The following is a 23291-nucleotide window of genomic DNA, read 5'->3' on the forward strand; positions in this document are numbered from 1 at the left end:
TTACGTACCGTGACCATCACCTTGCTTTACAAAATGTTGGGTTAGTAATTTAAAAAAATGTTAAATGATGTGTCTGTTCAGGAACAGAGTACAACCGAGGTTCTTGTTCTGTGCCTCCCCCCCTTCCAGATGTATATCTTGATATACACAGAAGCCAAGGAGGTTGATGATGAGGAAAGAGACAGCCTAAGCGTGATATCCACCACTTTTGTAATGCTCTTCCTGCTCAGTCTCTTCTATAGTGCAGCAGTCACTCTTTGCAAGGTAAAAGACAGTCAAGAGAGAGGCACAGAGGGAGAAAAGCAGGCAGAGAGAGGCCGAGACAGACAGAGAGAAACACATGGAGAAAAGCAAAAACTAACAGACACAGAGTGAAAGAGAGAGACAGAAAAGGAGAGTGAGGAGGATGGAGAGGGAGAGAAGATGGACGGAGACAAGACAGAAGGGCAGAAATGTGATGAACGGTCAGAGAAATGACTTCTTTGGATTACCCAGATATCCCCCCACCCCCCCCCCCCCCCACAAAAAAAAAAATCATCCAAAGTACTTCATTTTATCCAGCCAGTTTTGGGTAATAATCACAGGCAATGGAATGGATAAGCCAAAGCATTAGGATTTGGGAGAAAGGGCAGAACGGGCAGAACTGGTTTGTTTGCCCCATCCCCTCCCCCTCCCCATCCCAAAAGGTGTTCCACTGCCACTGGTGATAAAAATTCTAAGATAATGTCCTGTCACTTATCCCCTCTGCAAGTTCTAGAATTGTGTTGCTGGCTCCCTGTCCCTCCCCCCACCCCCAAAGGTGGAAGCATGCTCATATCAGACATGCCCTAATGGTAAAGCCCTTCGGGAAGGGAGGTCACTAGAGGTAAACCTGAGATCCATTTTCTCGTATCCCCTCCCCCTAACCTCTCTTTCTTCTCCCTCATAGTGTCACCTGGGAATCCAGCTAAAGGACCAGACCATCGTCGCTCATCCCACCTGCTGCCATGAGGGAAGATGCCGAACCTTATCTAAACCAGAACCTTCCAAACTTCAAATCTTAAGCAATAAAGAACATGTCTCCCCATCACCAAAGTGCATCTTAAAAAGTGAACGTGTGTTTCTGAGCTCCTCACATGTTGCACACACTCGTACACATAAACGTACACCCATAAGTGCACATCCATTCATTTTGCAGTTGTAGATACAAAAACCCATACACCAAAGCTCTGGAACGACCGTCCCTCACATATACGTGGAGGAGTGGCCTAGTGGTCAGGGTGGAGGACTTTGGTCCTGGGGAACTGAGGAACTGAGTTCGATTCCCACTTCAGGCACAGGCAGCTCCTTGTGACTCTAGGCAAGTCACTTAACCCTCCATTGCCCCATGTAAGCCGCATTGAGCCTGCCATGAGTGGGAAAGCGCGGGGTACAAATGTAACAATAAATAAATAAATACGAAATGAACTTTCCCTACCTAAGTTAAAAAATCCAGAGGTCCTTTAACTAAAGTGTGCTGAAAATTGGCCTGCGCTGGTGTATACTCGTGTATTAATTTTTTCAGCGCACCTGCAAAAGAGGCCATTTATTCGGAGGCCGAAAATGGACGTGTGGCAAAATGAAAATTGACGTGCGTCCATTTTGTGCGTTAACCGGGCAGTAATCATCATCAACAGCGCGCGTACAATGCTGATTACTGCCTGGTTAGCGCCGTACGCCGGAAAAAAAAATGAAATTAACGCCCGGGCACGTGGTAGCCAGGCGGTAGTTCTGAATTGGCGCACGTTGGGTGCGCAAGCTTAGTGAAAGGGCCCCCCCTCCCCCATTGTATTCACCTCAGTTTTTAACATCATTTCATGACGTATGTGTTTTTCACGGTACAGATACTGGCGAATCTGCTGGAATTTTGTTTTAATTTTAAGAATGAATGAATTCCGTGTGTAAGAAATGCCCTTTTTCCTGTCTTAGTATCGGAGGTCTTTTCGTCTTATTTTATTATTTGTTACTAGATTTTAGTTTTGTACATTGTTTAGACCCTGTATGTTCAGAAGTGGTGATATAACAAGTCTTAATAAACATAAACATAACTGTCTGGCCTGCCCTGGACTAAATGGGAAGAGAAGGGGAAAGGTGGAAGTACCCGATCCCCCCCCCCCCCCCCCCAAATAATATTGGGGTCATTGAAATTATTTATTTTATTGAAACAGACTACTCAAGATCTATCTTCAAATGTTCAAGAACATAAGGGAAAAGATTTCTCAGATGGAAAATGAGGTTAAACAACTAAAGAATTTAACTGTAACTTTGGTTAAGGAAAAAGAAATTCAGGAAAGAAAGTTAGAATACCTGGAAAATAATACTCGGAAGAATAACCTGAGGCTGTTGAATTTCCCCAAATCTCCTTTAATACCAGCAGGTGATATGCTTAAAAAATATCTTGGTGAGATTTTGGGGATTCCGAAGGAGGGATTTCCACCTAGTACACGGCTCCAGTACATTACTGGAACAGTGAAATTATCGAAGGAGCAACCCCAGGCTACTGCAAATTTGAACTTGACTGAATTCCTTGAGAACTCTCTGGAATGTATTACAGAGAGAACAACATTGCTTGTGACTTTTGCTCTTGAACCTGATAGACATAATATTCTTAGATTATATTTTCGCCATTTAAATGATGTATTTTGTAGGCAAAAAATACAGATTTTCCCTGACTTAGCTAGGAACACACAAAAGAGAAGAAAGGAATTTTTACTTTATAAATCTAGAGCTTTAAAATTAGGTGCTACTTTTCTCTTGAAGTTCCCATGCAAATGTCATATAACGTTTGGTTTAAATAATTATATATTTTTTACCCCTCAAAAATTATTACAATTTATTTCATCTAAGGAAAATGTTCAAGTACCTAATGTGTTGCCTCCCTAATTAAAGCGTTGTTACGTCGGCTGTAGATATCAGCTATGCCCTTACCGTTATAAATAATTGGCTTATTTTTATAGGCATGTTTTTCCTTTCAATTTCCTAGTATCTTGTCTCAATTTATTGGGGACTAATAATAATCTGATAATTTTAATTTAGAACCTAATTTGGTAATAAGTAACTTTGTTTTGCTTGTTAAGTTGTATATTCTGATATTTCCTGGTTTATGTCATGAGATGTAAATGTGAAAAATTATAAATAAAGAATTAAAAAAAAAGAAATTATTTATTTTATTTATTTATTACATTTGTACCCTGCGCTTTCCCACACGTGGCAGGCTCAATGTAACTGAAATGTTTTAATATATTTTATCTTTATATTTTTATTGAAACTTTACACCTATAATCAGCCTAAGCAAAGCAGGGAAACACGTAGAAAATATAATGTGTCATGGAAGAACAGAAAGAATAAAGTATTAAGAGGAACTTTGTCACTGCGATGTGTTATCTCTTTCAAGTACCCCCCTGTGCTGGTAGCACACGTAGTGTTAACAGACCATCACATGTGCATTTTAAGTTTTATTTGGGGAAACTCCAGACACTGAGCAGTAAAGCAGGTGCTTTTCAGAACCAAAAGCAGAGGAGATTCAATTATTAAACTACTTGTCAATAAAAAATATATATATATATAAATATAAAATACATAAAAAAAAAAAATAACAAAATTTTAAAATTCTGCAGAACCCGGGTCATGATTCTGCCTAAAAATTCCGAGTCCTGTTGGACGAGACAGACTAAAGTTCGGGACCATTAGCAGATTTGCTACGAGTCTCTAAAATTAACAGGAGTGAAGCTAGATAAATAACCCCCCCCCTTTGTTCACTTTACAATCAATTTTGGGGATAATCTGGCTTTAAAACGTGTGCTAAGAAAACTGAAAAAAAAAAGCGTGCTAATTTCTTCATAGTCATATCCTACGTATTCAGCAATGAAACATTTTTCCCTCCCAGACTAAGAGAGGAATTCATCAAAAAGTGTTAGGGTCTTCGTGCAGGGTATTAGGGTCTTTTCGTGCGTTAAGGGAATTAATGGGCTGGGTCGGTATTGCCGTGTGGCTTTGTCAACGGGGGGGGGGGGGGGAATGCTAAGAAGCCCATTTTATACCTTCAATTCACGCGTTAATTCACTTAACATGCGTTAAGGCCGTAACACTGTTTGATGAATTCCCCCTAAATCCAGTAGTTTATTTACAACTGGCAAAATAAGGGCATTAAAAGCACAAGGAACTTGCAGGAAAAAAAAAAAAGATTAAAATATCCTAATGTTTGACCAACTTCAAGCTATTTACAGCCTAGAAAACCAAGAAATTGGAAATTATCTTAATTTAAATCACTAACCAGCTTATTTTCGAAAGGAGATGGGCAGCCATCTTCCGACACAAATCGGGAGACGGCCGGCCATCTCCTGAAGCCGGCGAAATCGGTAGAATCGAAAGCCGATTTTGGCCGGCTCCAACTGCTTTCCGTCGCAGAGCCGGCCAAAGTTAAAGGGGGCGTTTCGGAAGGGGATGGGAAGGTGAGACGGGGGTGTTGCTAAGACATGGCCGGCTTCAGCTGATAATGGAAAAAAAAAGGCCGGCTCTGTCGAGCATTTCACCGGCTTCACTTGGTCCATTTTATTTTTAGGACCAAGTATCAAAAAAGTGCCCCAATTGACCAGATGACCACCGGAGGGAATCGGGGATCACCTCCCCTTACTCCCCCAGTGGTCACCAACCCCCTCCCACCCAAAAACAAAACAAAACAAAACTTTTTTGCCAGCCTTTATGCCAGCCTCAGATGTCATACCCAGCTCCCTGACAGCAGTATGCAGGTCCCTGGAGCAGTTTTAGTGGGTGCAGTGGACTTCAGGCAGGTGGACCCAGGCCCATCCCCCCCTACCTGTTACACTTGTGGTGGTAAATGGGAGCCCTCCAAACCCCCCCCCCAAAACCCACTGTATCCACATGTAGGTGCCCCCCTTCACCCATAAGGGCTATGGTAATGGTGTAGAGTTATAGGGAGTGGGTTTTGGGGGGGATTTGAGGGGCTCAGCACCCAAGGTAAGGGAGCTATGCACCTGGGAGCTATTTTAATTTTTAGAAGTGCCCCCTAGGGTGCCCGGTTGGTGTCCTGGCTTGTGAGGGGGGCCAGTGCACTACAAATGCTGGCTCCTCCCACGACCAAATGCCTTGGATTTGGCCGGGTTTGAGATGGCCGGCCTCAGTTTCCATTATCGGCGAAAACCGATGCCAGCCATCTCAAACCCGGCCATCTCTGACATTTGACCAGCCCCAAGCGTATTATCGAAACGAAAGATGGCCGGCCATCTTTTTCGATAATACGGTTCGGGACTGCTCTTTGCAGCGCCGGCCAAATAGGCCATCTATTTGGCCGGCGCCATTCGATTATGCCCCTCTAAGGGGGTCTTTTACTAAGCTATGTTAAAAAGTGGTCTTAGCAAGCCCTCACTTGGGTGTTTCCCACACGCTAAGGCCATTTTTTTTATAGACTGAAAATCGCCAATTTTCCTATTTTTTTAAATGAATGGCCATGCCCTAATTTTGCCACTAGTTCACAGCCACTAAAAACATTAATGAGTACTTGCTGACACCTATTTTGTAGGTGGTCAGGGATCATGTGCTAATCCTAAGCTAATTAGTTAATGCACGATAATGTAGATGTGCTAAATTGATAGCTCAGAAACTCCCACTGTCTGCCACTCCAGACATGTCCCCTTCCAGAACATTATTTAAATATTTATTAATGCATGGTTTACGTGCGCAGATCCAAAACTTGCTGCAATATGCCTGAGCACGTCCCGTGATAAGTCCTTTTAAGTTGCAGGAACCATGCGCTAGCACGCACTGCAGCGAAAGGACCTCTAATTAGGGAATATACTAGGCCAAATGCCAAGCTTATGGCTTTAGAAGAAAGAATTTGTAAAAGGCTAATCCATCAGAACGAAGAAAAAGTCTAAACCCAGGGAGAACGATCTTGGTGTCATTATTGCTTGGGAGCCAGTGGAGAGAAGTGCAAGCACCACCTCAATTTATGCAAAGGTATAAGCGAACTAACATAAAATACTCAATGATTGATATCTGATGCCCGATATAATGCTTCAAGATCTGTGCTGGAAAAGATGCGGATCAAGTTGGATCACATCTTCATTTTTGGTAAAAGAAACGTGAACAGCCATATTGAATGCCAAGAAATAAAATGGAGGGGTCCTTTTACAAAGGCACACTAGCGGTTTGAGGGCACGCTCATCAGCACGCACTAATGTTAGATACACCCATAGAAATATATGGGCAACTCTAATGTTTAGCGTGTGCTAAAAACGCTAGTGAAACTTTGTAAAAGGACAACTTAATGAACTGGAACCACATACAGTTCTACTGAACCTAGCACACAAAAAGCAGGGATTTGATGACCCCCCCCCCCCCTTTCCAAATCTGAGAGTGATGTGCATGTATTTCCCTGTGCAAGGGAGATTATGATTTAAGCTGTACATGAAGGCAACCAAGAGCAAAGAGACTTGTCCAAGGACCCAAGGAGCATCAATGGGATTTGAACCCTACCTGCTCTGCTCTAATTACTAGGCTAGTCCTCAACCTAGGTTGTCCACCTGCTGACAGCAGCTAAAAGCTCTGTAGAAGTTCCATGGAAACAATTTCCTTCCATCAAAACATGATGATTATCTAGGAAAAAATAGGACTGTGAAACAGCAATGGCAAGCTAAGAGTATTTACAGTCAAATATCTGATCATCACTGTGATGAGCTATGACATTGTGAACAACCACTCAAGTATTCCGAGTTGCTTTGTCGATTGACCCCTGTGGCAGGCATTGGTTTACGCCAAAATGTTGGGTCATCAATAAAAGTATACTTGTTCAATTCTTGAGAGCCCTTTGTGCTTCTTTTTGGACTGATTATCTAGAGTATGACATATATGGACAACACACAATCTTCATCCCTTCCGACCCTCCACATATACCTCATTCGATCACTATACAACCTTGTATTTGCTATCAACCGACTGGGCAAACGCCTTCACGGTACTATGTAAGCCATATTGAGCCTGCAAATAGGTGGGAAAATGTGGGATACAAATGCAATAAATAAATATATACCTATGTTGGGAAATCCACAACTTATCCCTAGTGGTAAGTAGGAAGGAATCTTGTTAGCTTGTGGGGATTCTGTTGGTACTTGTGTGACCTGAATTGGTCACTGTTGAAACAGGATACTGGGCAAGATGGACCTTTGGTCTGATCCAGTATGGCCAATCTTATGTTTTGTTTTCATGGAAAAGCTTACAGAACTTCAGAATAGCAGGTATGAAGCCTTTGATAAGATTCCGTACTCATTTATTAGTTATACAAAACCAAACAGTTTACCCACCTATAGAATTTTCAATATTTCATCAAAAAATCATAGGCCCTTCATCAGGCAAAGACCATATGGACCATCATATTCTGAGAAAGCATTGATAACATTGGTCCATGAAACCACTCATTTTTCTTGAAGTGTTCTTTTTTTTCTTTAATAATGACCACTAGATAATCCTGTCCTCTTAAATTATGCCCCCCCCCCTAATGATGAATTATACGATTTCTTGATGAAACATTGAAAATTCTATAGGTGGGTTGACTGCTTGGTTATTATTGACTTATAACCTAACTTTATTTTTCTATAGAACCCTCAAATACACATTGTATACATATAGGGCTGGCCGGTATTTTATTACTTGCTTGTCACTTAAAGCAAAATGGAAGAGCTATGATATAATATAATCTGTCACTAAAATATGTTAGAATTGTTACTATTTAATTACATTTAACTTAAAAGAGCAAAGCCAGGAAGTATATAATTTCAACAGCTCTTTAGGAAACCGCCAAACTCCAGAAAATTAGTCTGTGGAAGGGCTTGTTTGTTCTGAGAATGAGAAGCGGTGGGGGAAAAAAAATCCCTTAACATAAAATTAACACCCTCAGCCTTTGCTGCTTTCTGTTCTGCCTCTAAATTTATAAATTCTATTCAAATCTGTGCACCAGATGGCTGCAGCTGAGCACAAAACAGGAACCAAGAAATAAAAAGGTGTAGGGGGGGGTTAGCAACGTCATCGAGAAACCAACCACCAGAGAAACAGAAGAAGGTCTGAACAAGCCTCAAAGAGAGAAAAACAAACACTGAAACACACAGAGAAATATCGAAATAGGACAATGGAAAAATAATTATGACCAGCCACTGCATATTTCTGTTACCTGCACAGGGCCCCCTTTGATTCCAGCTTTACCCCCCTCTCCCCCACTGTGTCTGTCCCAGGTTTTATGTCTCACTTCCCCTAAGTATCCAATATGCCTTTCTCAGACTATCAGAATCGAGTAATTGAGCTATATGTTTTAAAGATTCTCCCCCAAGTATCTCCTAGACTTCAATGATAAGACTATAAAATCATGTAGAGATGGGGATGGGAAGGACCTCAAAGGGGTCAATCTTGTCCATCTCCAGCCTCCAAGCAGGATCCCGTCTCCCTAGCCCACTTTTTAATTGAATACTGGAGCATAAGATGCCCAACTGGAAGAGTCTTCAACAAGGACCAAAGAAAAGATGATAAGCTCGTCTTAATAACTATAGATAAAACAAATAATCGATATACAACTGTTAAGGCAATGGTCTCCAGACCATAATGTCCTACTCTGAATGCTTGATTTATGAGATTAACATATCTTTGTAAAGATATGCCTTGACTCTTCTTTGTTGCTTGGGTATAATCTTTACCCCAAAAAATCACAATATATAGGGAATAACAAAGAAAATGTAATAATATTTTTTTAAATACCCCAAATTACACACTGTGAAATAATTAATCTAAATCTAGGCAAAATAAATTTTCATCCATTTTGATACAGAAAGTGAAAGTGTCTTGGTGCTTTGTAGCTTTTACTACATGAGACGTGGGGTAAGGAATAATATATTGTAGAGGAATATATTCGAGTTATTCCCCAAGTTTTCCACGTCATCACTGTGACCCCTGACGCAGGTGCTAGTCACCGAAACACGGCCCGTGTCGGGTCTTTTTGTCAAGGCTCATTCATTAAAGAACTGTGTTCCATTTTTAAAGGCCCGTGGTGCTGTTTTTTTTGTTTGGACTTTAGTTTGTACTTCTTTCCCTCTTTTTTGTTATATTATTTTCAAAATAAATTTTTAAACATGCATAATAAGCAAAATAACAAAATATCAATTATAAATAACTATTTGTGTGTGTGCTCAGAAAACATATAGAGGGGCATAACCGAAAGGGAAGACAAAGTTTTGCTGAGGACGTCCTCGCAAAACGTCTCGATGGAGGGACGGGGAAACCCGTATTATCGAAACAAGATGGGCGTCCATCTTTTGTTTCCATAATATGGTCGGGGGCACCCAAATCTTAAAATTTAGGTCATCCTTAGAGATGGTCGTCCTTAGACTTGGTAGTTTCTGATTTTCAGCGATAATGGAAACCAAGGACGCCCATCTCAGAAACGACCAAATGCAAGCTCTTTGGTTGTGGGAAGAGCCAGCATTCATAGTGCACTGGTCCCCCTCACATGCCAGGACAGCAACCGGGCACCCTAGGAGGCACTGCAGTGGACTTCATAAATTGCTCCCAGGTACATAGCTCCCTTACCTTGTGTGCTGAGCCCCCCAAAACCCACTACCCCCAACTGTACACCACTACCATATCCCTTAGGGGTGAAGGGGGGCACCTAGATGTGGGTACAGTGGGTTTGTGGTGGGTTTTGAAGGGCTCACATTTACAAGTGTAACAGGTGGGGAGGGATGGGCCTAGGTCCGCCTGCCTGAAGTGCACTGCACCCACTAAAACTGCTCCAGGGACTTGCATACTGCTGTGATGGACCCGAGTATGACATTTGATGCTGGCATAGAGGCTGGCACAAAATATTTTTAAAGAGTTTTTTGAGGGTGAGAGGGAGTTAGTGACCACTGAGGGAGTAAGGGGAGGTGATCCCCAATTTTCTCCGGTAGTCATCTGGTCAGTTCAGGCACCTTTTTGTGCCTTGGTCGTAAGAAAAACAGGACCAGGTAAAGTCGTCCAAATGCTCGTCAGGGACGCCTTTTTTTTTTCCATTATGGGTCGAGGATGTCCATGTGTTAGGCACGCCCAAGTCCCGCCTTCGCTATGCCTCCGACAAGCCCCCCCCCCCGTGAACTTTGGTCATCCCCGCGATGGAAAGCAATTGGGAACGCCCAAAATCGGCTTTCGATTATACCGATTTGGGAGACCCTGTCAGAAAGACGCCCATCTTCCAATGTGTGTCGAAAGATGGGCGTCCTTCTCTTTCGAAAATGAGCCTGATATTGTCCATGACAATAATGGACAATCATTTTCAATCCCTGCACACATCTGTTTTTTGAGTTTATCTTATGGGCAACATGTGTTTTCTGAGCACAGACACAAAGAAAAAAATGCTGTATTTATCTTGGATACTTTGTGGTTATGCTTATTATTAATTTTTGAAAATTTCTTTTGCCCAAATTTTACTAACGCTTAGAGCGTGCTAATGGAATTAGCACACGCTAAATGCTAAAAAGCCCCTAGGTATAAAATCTTTACCCACCAACAATTAATCCTTAAAAATGCTAAGCACAATCTCACAAAATATTATGAAGTTTAAAGAGGAATCGTCATAGCTAAAGGTCAGTCCATCAATGCAATTCCTCTGCAACTCTGATCACCTTGCAAATTGTTCCCTTTTCCATACTGTTTATAAATAAGTTATAAAACACAAGTCCCGGTACAGACCCCTGGGGTACTCCACTGTTCACCTCTAGTCCTACTCTCTCTCTTTCCTGTCTTGTCAATTCTTTTTTTATTTTTTGTTACATTTGTACACCGCACTTTCCCACTCATGGCAAGCTCAATGCGGCTTAGGTACTTATTTGTACCTGGGGCAACGGAGGGTTAAGTGACTTGCCCAGAGTCACAAGGAGCTGCAGTGGGAATCGAATCCAGTTCCCCAGGATCAAAGTCCACAGCACTAACCACTAGGCTACTCCTCCACTCATTCCACCAATAAGAGCCAACCTCATCAGTGATGTCACAATGGCTTAAAGTCCATTGCACTAACCACTAGGCTACTCCTCCACTCATTCCACCAATAAGAGCCAACCTCATCAGTGATGTCACAATAGCTTGATTGCCCGATACTTGGCTCACTTCTGATATTGTGATGTCATAAGGGAAATGGGACTAGATATACCGCCTTTTTGAGGTTTTTGCAACTACATTCAAAACGGTTTACATAGTATATACAGGTACTTATTTGTATTTGGGGGGCAATGGAGGGTTAAGTGACTTGCCCAGAGTCACAAGGAGCTGCCTGTGCCTGAAGTGGGAATCAAACTCAGTTCCTCAGTTCCCCAGGACCAAAGTCCACCACCCTAACCACTAGGCCACTCCTCCACTCCCAGTCCACAAATTGCCTCCTGTCCCATAACTTTTTAAGCGGCCCTTCACTAAGGGTGTTGAGCAGTTAAAGCGAGGTTTGTGGTCTTTTGCCCGCTAGCATTTTAAAAATATTTTAGGAGGGGGTGTGTCATAGGCAGAAGAGCATTTAACCCCTCCTAAATAAGAGATGGTAAGTGCTTCCCTGTTAAATTTGCTATTGAGAACATTAGCACATAACCTGCAAAAATAAATAAATAAATCAAAGAAATGCCCTACGTGGTGTTTCGTTAAAATCTGGGCTCAGCTCACAGAAAGGTCCCAAGTTAGAGCGCGCTAGTCATGAGGGAATTTGTCAGATGCCTTCAAAACAATCCAAATGCACCAGATCAACAGGCTCCACCATAGCCACAAAAAAATCTTTCAGACCGGTAAGACAAGACTTCCCTTTGCTAAATCCATGTGCTGGTTCGATCCATATGGCCGGTCATATTTCTGTTTGGTTTTGACTAGGAAGGCTGATTTTAGATACTGCTTGCTCCAGTAGCTTGGAAGTCTGTCCCTCTAGACATGTATCTTCAACTGAACTGCAGCAGGTTACATGAAACAGAAAAAAAAGGCAGGGCAGCTGCTACCATTAGGATAACAAGGCAATGGCTTAGAGCGTCAAACGTTGAGGAGGGCGGCAGAAAGTGCAGCCCAAAAACACCCTGCAACGGCGGCCTTCATTAGCGTAGCCATACTAGAGGTCAGACCAATGGTCCATCTTGCCCAATATCCTGTTTCCAACAGTGGCCAAGCCAGGTCACAAGTACCTGACAGAATCCCAAACATTCTAGAACCTCAAAAAACGTAACAAGATTCCGGAATCCCAAAGAATAGCAAGATTCCATGCAGAATCTCAAAGAGTAGCAACATTCCAGAACCAAAAAGAGTAACAAGATTCCAGAATCCCAAAGAGTAGCAACATTCCAGAACCTCAAAAAGCAACAAGATTCCGGAATCCCAAAGAATAGCAAGATTCCATGCAGAACCTCAAAGAGTAGCAACATTCCAGAACCAAAAAGAGTAACAAGATTCCAGAATCCAGAAGAGTAGCAACATTCCAGAACCTCAAAAATTAACAAGATTCCGGAATCCCAAAGAGTAGCAAGATTCCATGCAGAATCTCAAAGAGTGACAAGATTCCAGAATCCAGAAGAGTAGCAACATTCCATGCTACCAATCCCAGGGAAGCACTTGATTCCCCTTGCTGTCTCAATTAGCAGACTATCCTCTTTATCATTTTGGTCGATCTTCTTTGAACAGGGCGACAAAGATGATTTAAGGGGATGGGACGACTTTCCTATGAGGAAAGGCCAAAGCGTCTGGGGCTCTTCAGCTTGGTGAAAAGGCGGCTGAGGGGTGCTATGATAGAGGTCTATAAAATAATGAGTGGAGCGGAAAAGATAGATGTGGAGCATCTGTTTACGCTTTACAAAAATTCTAGGACAAGGGGGCATGCGATGAAACTAGAGTGCAGTAAGTTTAAAACAAATAAGAGAAAAATTTGCTTTACTCAGCGCGTAATTCGACTCTGGAATTCACTGCCGGAGAATGTGGTTAGCTTAGCAGAGTTTAAGAAAGGTTTAAACGGTTTCCTGAAGGAAAAGGCCACCGTAGGAAAAAATCCACTATTCCTCGGACAAGCAGTAGAAAATGCTTTGCTCCGTGGATCTTGTCGGGTGATTGTGACCTGGATGGGCCATTGTCGGAGACAGGGTGCTGGGCTAGATGGACCTTTGGTCTGTCCCAGTGTGGCGATGCTTATGTCTTATGAATCTTTTCTAATTCCGCTACAGCTTTATTTTTGCATGCGTTCTTGTATCCCAAGTTTCGGTTCAAAGTGGCCAACCTCACCTCCCCACCATTACCACATCTCCCCTGGACTTAACTACAGTGATTATGGCATGAAAGGAGAAAAGAAGCGGAGAAGGGCCACTTAACTTCTGAATGCTGTACACTGAAAATCTAGCCGTATTCCGCATCCATGCAAACAGGAAGTCTGGGTCGGAGGGGTAGGACACAGCTGGGCACAGACGTTCAGAGGCCCTGCCCTAGACTCTTTTACACCCATTAAGGCTACCGCGACTCCCAGACACATGTTGCAACAGTGATAAAGTTAAGGCCTGTTTGGAGGAGGTTGGAGGGGAGATGCTGGGTGGGAGGTTGGTAGGGAGATGCTTGGTGGAAAAAAGGGAGGCAAATGAATGAAAGCTCTTAATATTTTTGTCCCAGGCCTGGAAACAAGTTAAGCCTAGTCATTTGCCCAGGAACTTCAACAAATTATGGCCTGTGTCAACATTTTTTTTTTCTTTTTCAAAATATTGTTCAATTATAATATTACTGAGTGATTTTAGTTTGTATCATCTTGCTATTCTTTATGGTAATATTTTTATAACCTGTATTTCTCTTGTAACCCACTCTGGGCTCTTTTGAGGCGAAGAGAGAGGGAAGGTTTTTAATATCGCAGATTTCAGCAAACTATTGATCTGAAGATGACCTCTACCCCCACCCCAACACAACCGTGCAAGTGAAGGGGAGCAAGCTTCAGCTGGGACAGGAGGGAGAGCTGAGACTTAAGTGGGTAAAGGTGTGAAATTCAAAATGAGTCACCTTGTTTATCAGAGAACTGAAGGCTGCTTCTTTCTAGGAAAGGGGAGAGGTAAGATCCCCAGGGACACTGATCTCCGTTCCACCTGATCGCCAACAAACAAAAAATAGATTGAATCCTGAAAGCTGTGGTCTCTTATGATTGGCAGCGGGCAGGGGTGAAAGGTGCCCAGGGACGCCCCAACACGTGGGGAGAGGTGTATAAGTGCACAGCACAGGACACCATACTCACACACACACACATTCACTCATACAATTCACTTTCCTATATGAACACACACACACATACTAAGCACATGGATGCTTTGCTGGTTATGATACCTTGTATTTCTCCAGCATAAGAATTCTGCAGGGGTGAAGTTGTACAGCAGCTTTCAAGACCAAGCACAGGGCCGTCTACGCTCAAAGACTTCTGTACGACATTTCCTCTGAATGGTTCCTATGTGTGGACAATGCAAGGTGTCACAGCCCATAAGGAATCCAATTTTATCCCACACGCTCTATGCTCATTAGATCTCAGCACACACAAACATACAAACACCTACGCACATGCAAGAACACAAGCGGGAGAAGAGGAGGGATCATGGGATGGACACAGGGATAGAGGACCTGTCACTTCTAGGACTGGAGGGCTCAGGGATGGACACTAGGATACAGAGCCTGTCACTTCTAGGACTGGAGGGCTCAGGGATGGACACTAGGATACAGAGCTTGTCACCTCTAGGACTGGAGGGTTCAGGGGATGGACACAGGGATACAGAGCATGTCACTTCTAGGACTGGAGGGCTCAGGGATGGACACTAGGATACAGAGCCTGTCACTTCTAGGACTGGAGGGCTCAGGGATGGACACTAGGATACAGAGCCTGTCACTTCTAGGACTGGAGGGCTCAGGGGATGGATATAGGCCATTTGGTGACCTCTGTGTAATGAATTTTTGTGAGTTTCTATGCTATTCCCAGTGCACAGGTGGCTGCACTGCTGGAAAATTCCAGGCTCAATTGGCACTAGCTGGCATCCCTGTCGCCAGTCTCGGCAGAAAGGCCAAGGACTGATTGGCCCCAGGGGACGGTTCCCCCTCCTTTACCGGCTGCCCCCAGAGCAGGTGTGAGGCACAACAGTGAGGACAGCTCGTGAGAGAATTTTGACACAGCTGCCCTCACCGTACCTGAGCTGGGGGCGAGGGCAGACAGTTTCCAACCCTTTCAGTCCTGCACCTTTCACCGGCACCAAATCCACAGTGGAAACCCATGCAAGCCTGTTTTAAATCTTACTTATATGTTTATTGTTCCATGTGCAATCTCTTTCTTTTGTCTCCAGGTATTCTTTTAATTCTTTTCCTTTAAATATGAAAACAGTTTGCAGGAAAACAGAAAAGGAATGACAATGAGGCTGCACCAGTTCCAAACTGCATCCTGCGTGATGGAGATCTCCATTAGCCACTGTAGCAGCTGGTGTTGTCATTGCTCGGCAGGTTTTTTTCCATCCCTTTCTCTCTAACTGCTCTCCATACCATTTTCTTTATTTCAGATATGACCGCTCCTTCCGTCTTCCCACTGAGTCCCTGCTCCACTGAAAGTCAATCGCCAGTGACTGTGGGCTGCCTGGCAAAGGGCTACCTCCCAGATCCTGTGGCCTTCCAGTGGGATGAGGAGTTCGCCAGCAGGGTCAAGACCTTTCCGTCGGCCTTCAGCAATGGTCTCTACTCGCGCAGCAGTCAGTTGACCTTGAACAGCGAAGAGTGGAAGAGGAAACCCCTCACGTGCTCGGTTTCCCATATTGCACTCCAACAGCCGAAGAATGTGACGCTCCCGAAAGGTAAGCTACTTAAGTTTCAAAGCTGGACTGTTGAACGCTGCTCCAAAAATAGGCAGACATGATGGGTAGGAGAAACAGGGGGTATGTCTTAAGCATCCCCTCAACCACCCCAGGGAAAGGCTATGGAGATTACAGGGGGTAAGGGTCACCAGAGGACTCAAAGGTCAAGAGGGACAAGCTGGGTCAGGGCTGGGCTTCTGGCATCTATGGACTTGTAGTTCAAGGTGGTCCAATATAAAAAGAACCGCAGGTCCTTACAAGATACTAGGGACCAGCCCAGCCTAGTTCTCACAGCCATGATGACATAATAACCTGAATGTTAGCAAGAGGGAAATACTGAATCCGCCCTCTAAGTACAGCTAGGAAGGCAAATGTACTTTTATATCCTAGACAGCACTAAAGGGGGAGTTATCAACGTGGGCTACCATTAAGACATGTTATTTTACCACTAACACGTACTATTTTAGCACAAGTCCCATTTCATGCAGTGAGACCTAGTAATTAATAACTTGGGTTAACAGTAAAATAACCCGTCTTAATGGTAGCCCACATTGATAACTCCCCCTTAATTAAAGGAGCAAGAAATGTCTCTGGAAATCAAAATCACTGCTGTATGTAATAAAAGTGAGCCAAGTATAGGGCAATCGAGTCATTGTGACATCACGAGGTTGGCTCTTATTGGTGGAAAGAGACATTATGACATCACAATATAACAAGTGAGCCAAGTATAGGGCAATCGAGTCATTGTGACATCACGAGGTTGGCTCTTATTGGTGGAAAGAGACATTATGACATCACAATATAACAAGTGAGCCAAGTATAGGGCAATCGAGTCATTGTGACATCACGAGGTTGGCTCTTATTGGTGGAAAGAGACATTATGACATCACAATATAACAAGTGAGCCAAGTATAGGGCAATCGAGTCATTGTGACATCACTGAGGTTGGCTCTTATTTGTAGAATGAGGCATTATGACATCACAAATTCAGCTCTGGTTACCAAACTCTTCATACTAAGGGAGGAAGTTATCAATGCGAGCTACTGTTAAGGTGGGTTATTTTAGCACAGCTCCCATTTTATGCAATGAGATCTAGTTACTAATATCTGGGGTTAACAGTAAAATAACACATCTTAATGGTAATCCAGGTTAATAACTTTCCCCTAAGTGTTTAAAGCAGTGGTTTCCACCCTGTGGATTGAGAGCCCAAATGAGGTCACATCATCACTGTATGGGGGTAACCCTCTACTTTAAGTTATACCAGTGATGGCAGTCAGCACAGGGCCTGAGTTAGGTACCATTCATAAGCCCTGCTCCCTTCTCCTGTGTGGGCTTCCTGTTAGGCTGGTACTGAGGTCTTTGATTGCGTGCTGACACTGTTGCTATCTGCCTTCTGCTGCCTGAATGATTTGAATAAGTGAGAGGAGGATAAAGAGGGTGAGGGAGTGGAGGTGAGTGGAGTCTGCTATTTTGATTTCATTAGTTGGGGTCATATTGGATAAAAGATTGGGAAGCCCCAGCCTAAAGTCTGGTCAAGTGATTGACACATAATGACTCAACCAAAGAATGGCATGTAGTGACAGCAGCTGGCCTTACGGAATTTAAAGGGGGTTTGGACAGATTCCTGAGGGAAATGTCCATTGAACATTATTAATCTTTTCTTTTTTTTTGGGGGGGGGGGGGGTTGCTGGGTTCTTGAAGCCTGGATTGGCCGCTGTCGGAGACAGGATGCTGGGCTTGATGGACCCTTGGTCTTTTCCCAGTATGGAGGTGCTTATGTTCTTATGTACATGATGTCATCAGCATGGGACGACTGAGTTTCATTTGCTTCTGTGGTGAGGTTTTCTTTAGAAGTCGTCTTGAAAGCTTGATTCGTCTCATTATAGATGGATATAGTCAAGCAGGCCTGCTTTTGCTTCCTCCTATCTCCTCCTCTCACTGTATCTATGAGTCTTACAGTCCTGCTTTGCTTCAATAAACCAAAAGTCCAGCCTACAGGCAAAACTCAGGCCAGGGCTCAACCTGTACCTGATCACCTGGAGTCTGAAGGCAGCCTTAAATGTAGGTCATAGGCTATGGAGGCCATGGCCCCATCAATATTTTGACCAACAGAGTATCAGGTACTAGAAACCTTGGGTTGAGACTAGAATTTTGTCCACTCCAACCAAAGAGCAGCTCCACTGCCCCGAGTAAGTGTTCTCCTCTTTCCCACCTTTCGCCTCCTCCATTGTACCACTTAGGTCCTCCTCTCCCCCTCCCCCCCCCCCCCCCCCCGCCATATATCCCATGTAGACAAGACTCTAAACTGGAAGCAGCAGACACCAAAGTAAAGGCGAGAGGTTGCAGAATGATGTCATCATTAACGTGAGACATCCACACTCTATAATGTCAGCAAAACGTAACTGCCTTTAGTGTGACAACAAACCAGGATGTCTAATATACTCCACAGACTTCCGTAAACTCCAAGGGATCAACACCAATGAAGGGTTAGCCAATAAACCAGTGCAAGTCTCTGTGTAGCCCCTAAGCTGACTAGATCTGAAAACATAACTCAAAGATGAGTGCATTAAGAATTTATTAACGGATTTCAAAGAATAATTTAATAAGATGTTTTATGCATAATAAGATTTTTGAAAACAATAAATAACACAGGAAGGAGGTGGACCGAGAACCAGTGAGAACTTAAGTATGCAAGTCTCTGTGTAGCAAGATATGTAACACAGTGCAATACTACCGAGGTTCGTTGGTTAACCCTTCATTGGTGTTGATTCCCTGCAGTTTACAGAAGTCTATGAAGTATATTAGACATCCTGGTTTGTTGTTACCTTAATCCAGGGTTAAAGTGTAGGTGCCTAATTGATTTGGTCCACTGCCTTTACAGTGTGAGCATATGTTGAGTCTTGCAGAACTATTTTCCTTGTATTGGGTTGGTGGAAAGGATCAACATTACTTTTTTTGTGTGATAAACAGGGAACTTTAAGGTGTAGGGATGCAGCAGCCATGTGACATAAATACATTGGAAAAAAAAAAAGGGATTGGCCAGCTCACTGCTGCCACCATGAGGCATATTTTCAAAGCACTTTGGGAGGCTAAGTGCTTTGAAAATATGCCTCAAAATCTCCATGGCATTAGCTGAAAACTTGCTCATGGGCACGCAGACCTCTGGTCCTAAACCATTCAGTTTTCAGCTTTTAACTTTAAGGGGTAAAGAGAAGCAAAGCAAACCTTGACTGAAATGAGTTTGAAAGGGTCAAGGCGGTAGCGTCACCCACTGCTGGGACAACAACATAGAGGAGTTTTTCAAAATCTGCCATTACAATCACCTGGCAGCGTTACATCCCTAAGAAAAATGCAGGCGAAAGGGAACAGATTAAAAACACACGGTAAACGCCGTAGAGATAATTCATTTGGAGACACTACCCCCCAAAAAAAGTGTCTTTCTTAAAATATAGCAAACAGGTACAATCCCATTTCCAAAACTGAATTTGGTCAACAGCATTATTCACGCAATATTTACAAAAAATTGTTATCAACAAGTAGCAGAATAAAATGACACAGTAACCAATCAAAACCACCACTCAATTTCCCCAAATCTGTGTCTAAACAAGACTGCATAATGCTGTTCTCTCTCTCTCTTTCACTGCCCGCTTCTATCTCCTTCTCTCTGTCTCTCTCCACCCTGGGAGGCTGCTCCCGTTATCCCGCTGACCCCTTCCATGACATATTTTGCAATATTCCTCCTGAGTTTACCCACTTTCACACATACTGATCTCTTGCTCTGAATTTTCAAAATGTTTCCTGTGCATTATTTATTATCCTTGATTTCTTTGAAAGACTCCAGGGGTCTTTTACTACTACTAATAGCATTTGTATAGCGCTACCAGACGCACGCAGCGCTGAACACTTGACATACAGAGACAGTCCCTGCTCAAAGAGCTTGCAATCTAGGTAGAACAGATAGACAAGACATAGACCGGGCAAGGGAATTAATGGGTAAAGAGGAGGAGGGCAAATGAGTACTGGTTAGGAGCCAAAGGCAGTAGTGAAAAGGTGGGCTTTCGGCATAGATTACTAACCCACGGAAGCGTTTTTACCTCATGCTAATGATTAGCCCGTGCTAAATGCTAGATGCCCATAGGAAAACATGGGTATCTATAGCATTCAGTGCAAACTTATTTTTAGTGCACACCAAAAATCCTACCACGGCTTAGCAAAAGACCTGCAACATTGGTGAAATATTATGAGCCAATTTTCCTCTCCATGCTAATGACACTTCTATCAAGCTACATACACAGTGGTGTGCTGGAGCAGGCTCCCACAGGCTCACAAGAGCCGGTTGTTCAGTTTTTAAGAATTTTGGGAGCCGGTTGTTAAAGTAGGGCCCTCCATGGCTACTTTAACAACTGGCTACCAAAATGTGGGCTTGGGCCCCCTGCTGAATTCTCTTTTACTTTGCTGGTGGGGATGCTGAGCCCTGCCAGCCAAGTAAATAGACTGCTGCTGCTCCCCGCTCCTTGTTTCCAGCTCTGGGCAGCAGGCTGGGACTTCTCCACCATATGAGAGAAGTTCCAGTGTGCTGCTCAGAGCAAGATGTTGGGAGTGGTGGCAGTCCATTTATTGGCTGCCAGCAAAGGTATGCCTAGCGTGCCTGCATGAAGGGAGGGAGGAGAGAGAGGCAAGTGTTGCTTCCCCCCTCCCCCACCCCGGCCACCCCTGGTCCTTCCAACTGAAGAGCTGGCTACGTCCGGAGAAAGAGCCTGTTAAAAATTTACCAGCACACCCCTGTACATACGTCAGTTTACTGCTTTTTGTTTGCTCTGGCTTTCATACATTTTCATACTTAATATTTTATACTCCAGTATCTTTTGTTGTCACACATCCTCACACCAATTACTTTGAACCAGTGGCGTTCCTAGGGGGGGGGGGGGGGCGGTGGGTGCGGTCCGCCCCGGGTGCACACCGCCGGGGGGGTGCCGTGCGCACCTGTCCTCCGTTGTTCCATGCTTCTTCTCTGCCCCGGAACAGTGTCTCTTTCTCACTCTCTCTCTCTATTTCTCTCCATCTCATTGCTATTGTCTCTCTCTCTCTCTCTCTTTGCAGTACCAGGACCAAGTCCAAGGCCAGGACCAGGACCAAGACCTCAACTTCAACTTCTTGCAAACATTCAACAGGAATGTGCCATAAAGCCAGCCAGAATGAGATTTGTTTGCTTCGTCTCTGGTCTGAGCAACAACAACATCAAAATTGGCTGGTCTCTGGGAAACTCATCCCGAGACCTCGACCCCATTGTAGACACGAGTTCCATGAAAGACTCAACATACTGCATGATTAGCAGGGTCGAAGTCCCCTCTTCAGACTGGAACTCCTACAAGTCTGTCACCTGCTCAATTACTGGCCCTGGCACGGAAGGGGTCAAACCTGTCACAGCTACCAAATGCACAGGTATGCATCTTAGCCTAAGACCTCTACTCCCTTTTTGCTTCTATGCAGATACAGCGCAGCAGAGGTGCATATGACGAAAAGTCCCTGCTTGAGTGAGCTTACAGTCTAGGCAAAAACACACAGACCAGACAAAGAACAGGTTTCAGAAAATGTATTACGTGCAGTAAACATGTTTACAATTGACAAGGTTTGTGATCCAGGAACAGTCAGGGTTTATGGTTTAAAAGAATCTTCAAAAGAGGGGTTTAGGGTGGAATATGAGCATGGCTAGAAAAGGGGGGGTGTGAAGCAGCAGCACAGAGAGGCTGCTCCAGGCATATGTGGAAAGTGCAAAGCTGGAGGTTGGAAAGGAGAAAGGGAAAATGGGAAAGGTTTTTTTTTTTTTTGCATCTATAACAGACACCATAGAACAGGCTCCTTAAACACTTTGGCACAAAACCACATGGTTCGCATCCATTGCAGTGAGATGCTTAACATGCGAAGAATGAGCTTGGCGTGTCTGGTGTAAAACCACCTCTCCAGGCCCATGCACTTTTTACAAGCATCTAACTGGAATTCATTGCCAGAGAATGTGGGTAAAAGCAGTTAGCTTAGCGGGGTTTAAAAAATGTTTGGCTAGCTTCCTAAAAGAAAAGTCCATAAGCCATTATTAAAATGGACTTGGGGAAAATCCACTGCAGCATAAAATGGTTTGTACTGTTTAGGGATTTTGCCAGGTACTTCTGACCTGGAGTGGTCACTGTTGGAAACAGGATACTGGGCTTGAAGGACCTTTGTCCCAGTATGGCAACACTTATGTACTTATGTCTTTTGGGGAACCTTTATACATCCCTTTCCCCTTGTTATTGTCTCATTACTCAGCTCCACACCTTTAATAATTCATCAGTCTGGGGTCCCTTCTTGGTAATTGTCACTTAACTTTATCCTCTGCTTTTAGTTTCAAGGGCAAAGCGAACACTCCCAGTGCAGGAATGATTTTGCAGGGCTGACACCAACACAGAAACGCAATCCGCAGGTGAGCTAAGCACATCTGGGTATTTCCTTTTCTTGTCCTTCTTTCTCCTCCCTAAACTTTTCAGTGAGGAAAACATTTTTATTGCTTTTGTGATAATTCAACAATAATGTTCAAACTTATACCAAAGTAATCTTCAGATGGCAGTAGTGCTCCAAACATTCCAGAGAAGAACTAATCTTCCTTGATTTGAAGCGCCAGAGCTGATCTATGAGTTAACTACTCAACGTTTTGTCTAACAGGAGGCTTTTCTCATCCTATTGTCAGCTGAATTTTGCACAATCTCTGCTTACTAACTAGTTCTTGAATTCTCTCCTGCTTCCTGTTTTCCATTCCACCTACCACCCTCGCATATGCTGCGACTTGTTCACTGTGTGTCTCTGTCTTACCCTCTCTGTCACTGTTTTGTCAATCTTGGTCTCATGGTCTCTTTTTTTCCCACCTCCCACACTACAGATCTGGACTCCCTTGACTCCCCATCTACACTTCCCCCACCACCACCACCCTCACCCACCCTACCCTATCCTACTGCAAATGTGGATTCCCTGGAGCCTCCCTATCTGCACCTCCTGCTCCCCCCCTCCCTTGAAGATATCACCAACGATGACACCTCGATGCAGATCTTCCTGGCCACTGACATCCATCCCTTGGCAGGAGCCCTGTTGACCCGGACAGAGAATGGCTCAGTGGTGTCAGAGGATCCCACGAATGAAACCTGTTACTGCAAGGACCTGGCCCAGTACTGCTCTATCCTGTTCTGAAAATCAATTGGGTGAAGGGATAAGCCTGCCTGCTGACCAACCCCTTCATGAAAGGGTTTTTTAGCCAAGATTATCTCCCAGTCCTCAACCTCAAGGGCCAGGGAGCAGTGACCCTGCCGCTGACAGCCACTGATGAAGGAGGGTGTACAAGCTCTGGCTATGCATGTGTGTCTTTGTCTGAATTCTTTCTGCAATAAATTGAATTTTAGAGCAAATCTTCAG

The 23291-nt window shown here is 43.9% G+C and overlaps 1 gene segment (V, D, J or C); it reads left to right on the forward strand.

Moving 5' to 3' along the window:
- Window positions 1-129: 129 nt before the first annotated feature.
- LOC115457330 lies at window positions 130-23272 on the forward strand. The segment is given in 6 exon segments: window positions 130-264; window positions 929-1094; window positions 15567-15854; window positions 20955-21296; window positions 22234-22311; window positions 22765-23272. Coding segments are annotated over 5 exon segments (969 nt in total).
- Window positions 23273-23291: the final 19 nt, after the last annotated feature.

This window comes from Microcaecilia unicolor, chromosome 14, assembly GCF_901765095.1.
Source record: "Microcaecilia unicolor chromosome 14, aMicUni1.1, whole genome shotgun sequence".
In the NCBI taxonomy this organism is placed as follows: Eukaryota; Metazoa; Chordata; class Amphibia; order Gymnophiona; family Siphonopidae; genus Microcaecilia; species Microcaecilia unicolor.